The sequence below is a fragment of the Trematomus bernacchii genome, unplaced genomic scaffold (assembly GCF_902827165.1).
Source record: "Trematomus bernacchii unplaced genomic scaffold, fTreBer1.1, whole genome shotgun sequence".
NCBI lineage: Eukaryota > Metazoa > Chordata > Actinopteri > Perciformes > Nototheniidae > Trematomus > Trematomus bernacchii.
The window spans coordinates 6,907,938-6,915,638 of NW_022987698.1; the positions used below are offsets into that span (position 1 = coordinate 6,907,938).

The 7,701-nt window shown below is 37.3% G+C and overlaps 2 protein-coding genes across 3 annotated transcripts; one reads left to right on the top strand and one right to left on the bottom strand.

Moving 5' to 3' along the window:
- Positions 1-1,583, top strand: LOC117489724 (protein S100-B-like). Its single transcript, XM_034139245.1, has 3 exons — positions 1-450; positions 643-786; positions 1,422-1,583. The coding sequence occupies exons 1-3, from the start codon at positions 445-447 to the stop codon at positions 1,560-1,562; spliced, it is 291 nt and encodes a 96-aa protein (XP_033995136.1). The 5' UTR covers positions 1-444; the 3' UTR covers positions 1,563-1,583.
- A 102-nt stretch (positions 1,584-1,685) lies between these two features.
- On the bottom strand, positions 1,686-7,173 carry LOC117489722 (peroxisomal succinyl-coenzyme A thioesterase-like). Of its 2 annotated transcripts, none has more exons than XM_034139243.1 (12): positions 6,958-7,173; positions 5,645-5,765; positions 4,655-4,864; positions 4,210-4,309; positions 3,845-4,035; positions 3,289-3,464; positions 3,061-3,177; positions 2,802-2,887; positions 2,429-2,522; positions 2,245-2,325; positions 2,035-2,170; positions 1,686-1,872 (listed from the first exon to the last, which is right to left on the bottom strand). In XM_034139243.1, exons 2-12 carry the CDS (start codon positions 5,718-5,720, stop codon positions 1,772-1,774), a joined length of 1,368 nt encoding a protein of 455 aa, XP_033995134.1. In that variant the 5' UTR covers positions 5,721-5,765; positions 6,958-7,173; the 3' UTR covers positions 1,686-1,771. The 2 variants fall into 2 exon arrangements, with proteins under 2 accessions (XP_033995134.1, XP_033995135.1); XM_034139244.1 differs by having other exon boundaries at positions 5,645-5,760; positions 6,958-7,148.
- Positions 7,174-7,701: the final 528 nt, after the last annotated feature.

Consider the following 7,701-nt stretch of genomic DNA (forward strand, 5'->3'; position numbering starts at 1 on the left):
AGTTATCTTTGTTAAATAAAGGTGGTTTTTGATTTAAAAAACAAACACAAAACTGTACACTGAATCTGCAAGTGGACATTATCTGCAGGACTCAACACACCCTCCCAAACAGTCGCCTAAACAGACCACAATAGCATGACAGAAAACAGGGAAAAGCACCAATTATGCAATTCATAAACTGGATTACATACACACACTATAGGCTAAATGTTGGAACTTGACTTCAGAAATTATAGATTCTAAGAGAAAAGGCTTTTTGCACAAGGCCCTGACCACTAAAATCCATTAGTCGTGCATTACGTAGGGCATGGCAGTTAAGGAAGCTTGGTGTGGTGGATCAATACAGTTGAGTGGTCAGAGTAAACTGGGCGAGGCAGTCGACACAATACTGAACAAGTCATCATTCCCACTTACGATCCCTACAAGACAGAGGTGTTTCTTCAGATGGAGGTAAGAAAGACTAAATGTTTAGAGTTTATATTTCTAAAATACAATATAATATTATAAGTGGATGCATCACGTTACAATGTAATTAAATGTATAAAAACTGAGAAAAATGGTTGTCTATCACAACGCCCTAAGATGTGGGTAAAACATTCTTCTAGTAGTGTAATGGGATTTTGTTTGAATTATTTGTTGCAGGCCTTAAATGAAGATATGTCAGAGCTGGAGGGTAGCATGATCAACATCATCAAAGTTTTCCACAAATACTCGGGTAAAAAGTGCAAGCTGAAGAAGACAGAGCTTAAAGAGCTCATCAACAATGAGATGAGTCATTTCATAATGGTAAGTTATGGAATTATATATTATAAACTCAACAACTTTTTACTAAAGATACTCAAGCCTTTGTTTTTTTTACATATATACCTTCCAATGTGCAACAGTTACGATGTGTATAATTGTAAATGTAATAAATGGATATGTTGAGCATGGTTGGAATTTAGCTTAGTAGTGTTTCTGAGGTTTTTGTGCTTTAGTTGAGTATTTTCTGCTACTTTATGCATCTATTTCCCTACAATTTGGAGGCAGATATTGCACATTTTACTCCACTGCATTTATTTTATAATTTAGATGCTTTGCAGATTCAGATCATTTTTACAAGTATAAATCAACTAACAACATTTTAGGTCAAGCCTTAGATACTTATAAAGTTTAAAGCTAACAAAGCATGTAGACATGTTTTGAATGTTGCATTGGTGACCATTTTACAATATGGAAGTTGTACAGACATTTAACAAACATTACTTTATGACCACCTATGGGTTAAACAAGTTCGATCCTATCCAACAAATGTGTTTTCTGGTGTAAAAGAAGCATTTCAACCACAAGTTGTCACTGACATATGTAAAGACTTTTAGACTCGTAAATAATTTAGATTTACTTAAAATGTTTCTCTTTCATTTTATGTTTCTGCTGAACAGAACATTCACGAGAATGACATTTTGGATCAGCTCTTTACGGACCTCGACCAGAACGGAGACCTGGAGATCGACTTCAAAGAGTTCATCGCACTCATTGCCATGGTTACCTCAGCATGTCATGACCTCTTCAATCCAAAATAAAAAAAGTATTATTTAGCATGTATGCACATTAAAAAAATGTTCTTTACAGAATAACCTGCCGTTTTTTTGAAGAATGTTTAGTATTATATAAGTTATAAAATACATGTATACATGATGACAAAAAAACCATTGAGGCTACTTCAAGGGGTTCCTCAGCATTATTGATGTGGAGCATCTGAAGCCAGACTGAGATAATATCGTACAACAATTCAATGTCTGAGGTTAGTTTCCATAAATTCCAGGATCTTCTTCCAGGAATCTTCCTGAGCAGCAGCGTGGGGTGCAAGGTGACCCCCCCACAGAGTGACCACTGCAGGAACAACAAAATAAGCAGCAGTATGATAATTAATACTTTCATTAGTAGTTACATACTCTATATTACAATAACCAGTCTCATATTTAACCTGGTATGAAAACAAGTATAAAATAAGACAAGGCTCAATGTAAAATAAAGCTCTGTGATAGGGCTTACGTTTTTGTGGTTTGACGCTCCACAGGGACGCTCTTGAATTTGGCGTGTAAGGCGGTTCAATCAGGTGACCGGCACCAGGGTACGACAACCGTGTAAGCAGCTGGGATTTACCTGCAGCACTCAGGGTCTCCTCAATCTGTTGACCAATAAAAAAGCATTAAGCATTACTTGCTTTCCAACAATTATAATTTGTAATATTGAGTTACTTACCAGGTTCGCATTTTCTACACTTGAAGCACTCAAGTCATCTTCACCCACTATGTACATTAATGGACATGTGAGATGCTCTAACTGCAAAAAAACAAGATGTAATTCTCAAATTAAAACTTTAAAAAGCAAATTGATTTGATTATGTAAGCTAAGTGTGCACCCTAAACATGTGTGGTGGGTTCACCTTCACTTTGCTCTCAGGGGAAAGGTTGGCAGGCAAGGAGACGGCTCTGAAACTCACATTGCCCTGATCATCATACGTCCAATATTTCTGGTCACTAAAAGGACAAGTTAACAAAGACCAGTACAACTTATATACTTTTTTAATCAGTTATGAGAAATAAACAATATTTGATTGTGATACACATATTCTGCCTCTCAAATGTAATGTAATTGGTTAACACCAGAGACTATTTAAGAGACTAAAACTAGCACTTAAGACTACTTTAAAGACTTTCACTCCTGATGCTAAACCCGTCACATGGATTACTGCAATAATCCCTTAGTGATGTCTTGAAAATAATTTCCTACAAATTGCATATTTATTTAACATCTACTTTTCCATTTGTTCAGTCCTGCCATCTGCGTCTGCGAGCTTGATGGTGCTTCCTGCTGGTCCATTGATACAAATCAAACAGGAAGGCTGGAGGGGAGAACAATAATTGTTAAAAGTCAACGTGAACTTAGCAAACATATTTAGAGTCAAAAATAACTTTTTATTGCTTGGCATATAGTACATTTATTTACAGGTGTGATCTTTCATCTGCATGGATCTATGTATTGATCAAACTACAGAAAAAGTTATTTCTCACTTACTTTGATGCCAGAATGACTGGCAAGCCGGAGAGTCAGGTAGACTCCAAAGGAGAGTCCTATGATCCCAATTCTGTCGGGATAGACCTGAGGATGATCTTGAAGTAGTTGAAACGCTGACTGTCCAAACAAAACAAAAACAAATAATATTTATAAGGGAATGACAAGTGACATGTATACATGATGCAGAAATAAAGAAATGATGGTTAAGTTGAATAATTGTAATCTTACTTTGAAATATGGATCACCAACATTGATCAAATTTTGTGGACCAGGCAAATCTTTGTGCCCTATGTAGGCAAGGGAGAAGCTAGCATAGCCCCTGGAGGCAAAAAGGGCGGAGCGGTACTCTACCAGTCCTCCACCCATTCCCCACAGGTCCAACATGGCTGGAAATGGGCCTGGGCCTGCAGGAAATCAGTAATAATAATAATATTAATATGTATTACGTTTATTTAGTATAGCACCTTTCACAGAAATAAAATTCACAAAATGCTTCACAAGAAAGAACAAAAGTTACAATTAAGACAGTAGGTGCTGTTCAGAGGTCTGTCCACAGCAGTATTACAAATGTGAGATGTCTAAAATATGGGCAGAAATATAGGCTAATAAATAAAAAGATTAAGATAAGAAAATTAGCAACAGTATGTGAATAGATAATACATTAAAAATAAATGTCAAACACTTGCATGGACCCAATATTAGAGGTGAAATGCGACACCATGTGGCCAGACATGAACCATTGCAGCTTTTACATTTTGTGGGGAAAGTAAAAAATCGTGCTCACCAGGCGGTAAAAACAACGTCCCGACAACTCCGTTCTGGCGAATCTCTATTCTCCGTACGCCTGGTGCCATGTACCAGCGCTCAGCAGTTACAGCAGCGAGCTCGGTGCTGGGTCTCTCACTGGGTGAAACATGGCCCTTCAGTAAGGACATGAGCATTACGTATGGAGTCTCTACTTTTTTTTTTCTCAGCCTGTAAGAAAGACCACATTTTCAGTCAGATCACCCATCTACTGTAGAGATATTGATTTGATATCATATTTAATTTTGTTTAAACTCTGAACGCTGAATATGTGAAATAAATGACAGCCACATCTTAGGTAGTTGTTATATATCAAGCTCTCAGGGAGCTTGTTTCATCACCTGCCTCAAGCCTTCTCTGGCCCCCGGAGCCGGCTGCAGTCCCCATAGCAACCCCATTGGCTCACAGCCCAAATATGAACCCCCGACTGAAGGATCCCTGGTCACTATGAAGGAGACAGAAAGACAGAAAAGGGAGAACATCACCAACCTGTTAGTTAATTCAGATTCAATGTTCAAAATGACAGTGCATCAAAATCAAATAAAAATATTTTTGCATTCACCTGCAACACCAAAGTTATTTAGATTGGTAAACAGCACATGAGGTAAGAGGGGAACAAATACAATATATATATATATATATATATATATACATATATCTATTGTATATATATATATATATTTTAAATATTCCAAGAGAATAATGCTTACTCTTGTTGCAATAACAATAATACAAAGTTAAAACATAAAACCCAACACAGAACATACTTTACAAGGAAAATTTGACTCACAGTTTACAGTCCCATCTGAATTTGTATTAAAATGAGCAAATGCTTCCCACAGGTCACCATCATCACTTTGCATTTGTGCACACACTGTGACGGGACACCGTGGGGGCAGGAAGTGTCCTCTAATGCTGATCTTGTCATCTATGAGAGCACGAACAGGAGAGGCTGTCAGAAGCGGGGCTGGTCTACAGCTGCTCGTCCAACGAACTCCACCTGCGGGTAGAAGAAAAACACACTTGTGATAGAGCATTTATAAAAGTTACATTATACAATACATTTTTATGATTAAATCATGGTTTAACTTCAGATCGTAATGCACAAACACATTTAAAATAAAGAACAAGTTATATTTAAGCGTCAGTTAAGTTTTTAAATACTTTACATGTACTCCTCTTACAATCTCAGAATTAATAAATAATTGTTGGTGCAGCATTTGAAACCAGTATTTAAAATGCTCTAAAGTCAAAGTATTAGTTATTGTGTCTTTGGTTTGTGTATTTTAACATGTTTATGTATTTGGCAGATGATTTTATCCAAAGCTTTTCACATAGGCCTTTTCCCCACATACATCATCAGGCAATTGGTCTCTAGGTCACTTTGACATTTGGACAGGATTAGATCACTAACCCTACGATTAATTAACAACCATGACTTAATCCCTGGTTTATGGTTTAAAATAATAACTACATCCTTGGCTCATTGTTTTAGTTTATTTCAAATTCTACAGATTTATCTCACCAGGTACTTGAGCTTTATGTTGGAGATGGCAGAAATTCATCATTATAATCCTGAAGATAACTGAACATATTTTGGTGTTATTTTAAACTTTAAATAAAAGTTGTTCCTGGGAGAATTACATGATCTCAGGTGTTTAAATACATCACAATTACAGAAGACCTTCATGAAAAAGCAGCATCAGTTGTAGACCCGCAGTATGATTTTAACTTATGTGTTCAATGAACATTAAAACCGAATAAGGAGCAACATTCTTACCCACAGTGCGCTGAATACATGCCAGGTTCCTCTGTACAGTGTAGCATGGTATCATCTTCCCTCCAAGAGCTATCATACTGTTGTCAATCGAGCTCAGACCATCATGATGTGTCTTTCTATCCTATTGAAGAAGGTCAAAAAGACGTAGAATACATGAAACCCTTCTGCCTGAAGTCAGTAGATAAGGTTCTTCTGCCAAGTCAATGGAGTTAATTATTAAACCTTTTAACTCACTCACTCAGTGTTAGACTAGACTGTGCTGCAATGGCAGAGTATGACAAGACTAGTTTCTCTGATGATTGTCAAACGTTGAACTTTACCCTCTTCAACCCCCCTAAAGATGAAGAGCGTTAAGAAACACACTGGCTAAATCCTGAAAAGTGTGGATTTTTCCAGTTTGCTTGCCGTTTTTTTACTAAATTGTCCTTTACTTAAGTAAAAGCAGAAATACAAAACAATCTATATATTCTGTTAGAATTAGGTAGTGGTCGTTCAATTGCAGAATCAAAAGTAAAAATGCTTGTTGCTTGTTTCTTCTTCCCCCTCCCTCTATAAATATAACATTGCCACAATGACAGCTTTTACACAATGTAACTGGTTGAGGTGGAGTTCAGTTAATCTATTTGTATACTGTTTGGATGTTAAAGAATACTTCTCTCATAGTGCATTATATTTTATACTCTCAAAAATGTATCCATGTCTTATGTCATGATTTGTTACAATTTGAACCAGAGTTGATTCATTTAAATGTAATTAAAATAAACACACTATTTTCACAAGTTAAACAACACTTTTTCTGCATTTATTTTATAAACAAATGAGGTCAATAAAGTGTAGTTTGAAAGTTTGACTACATTGGTTGTTATTGGTATATTTTAAAGATAAGGAAATATTTTGAAGAAAATTCATTGTTTTTCCTAGAAAGTAAAATATATTGTTAAGTAAGGGACAAAATATCTTGATGAAAATGTGTTTTTTAAACCACTATGTAATGATTACAGTGCTCATAGGCTACATGATCTGCTTGCATTGATTCATAATAAATGATTTAGCTTGGCTAACATGCATTTATATCAGTCTGAGGTATAAATAACAAGGCTGGAAAAGAGTTTTGTATACGTTTTGCTGCCACAGGTAGCCCCTCTACACGGCAGAGAAAGTGCCTGCTAAAGAGAACTTAACCTGGTGGCAAGCGAAAATTGATACAGAAAGAAGGTTAAAATGGGAGTGGTTGACCTCCTGAACTCCTTCAATGGCCGAGCCAAAAGAAGCGTGAGGAGGAAAGTGAAGTAGTAGGAAAGGAGCTGATCTACCTGATGACTCTCTGCAGTCTTCCAGGGACGGAGCGACAGGCCTCGGGTTCAGAAACCCACTTTTAAATAAGGCAGACAGGCAAGCATTTGCTTGGGAGGCCGGTGTGTTTATTTGTGACTTGATTACACAGCTAATTTCAGAGAAAAACGTTTCACTTCTGCTACTCCCGTTCAGCCTCAGGAACATACTACACTCGCTCGATATACACATGCGTGACGCGCCACACACGTGTTCCCCCTCTATGGTTCCCCCTCTCTCTTAAAGGGATAGCCTTAATCTGCAATACCCCTCTATTATAACTCCCCTGAACGGTATCTGGGTCAATTTGAAAGTGCATCTCAATTTCTGCTGCCTGGTTGATCCCTCGGAACATGCTGCCAGCGATCAGTTTTACTGAGCTCTGTTTAGCATTGTCTATTTCCCCAAATTATGAAAAAGTAAGTCTCCTATCGATGCCAAGCTGCAGTAACACTTTGGACCCCCGTTGCACAGTCTGATTTTTTTCCTCCCAGGTAAGTGCAATTTATTTAAACACTACAAACAAAAACGCAACATGTTGTAACCATACAGTCTATGGTTGTAACCAGCCAGCGGCGGAGAGTATCAACAGTGAGACTTCTTCATGGGTTGTTGTCGATATGAATGACGAGAGACTGCTAGCTTTAACTTTACTGAGAGAAGAGTCCACTGTGCAGGTGGACGCCATGATTAATTCGTACAGTCTGATCCCATTCAAGTATGTT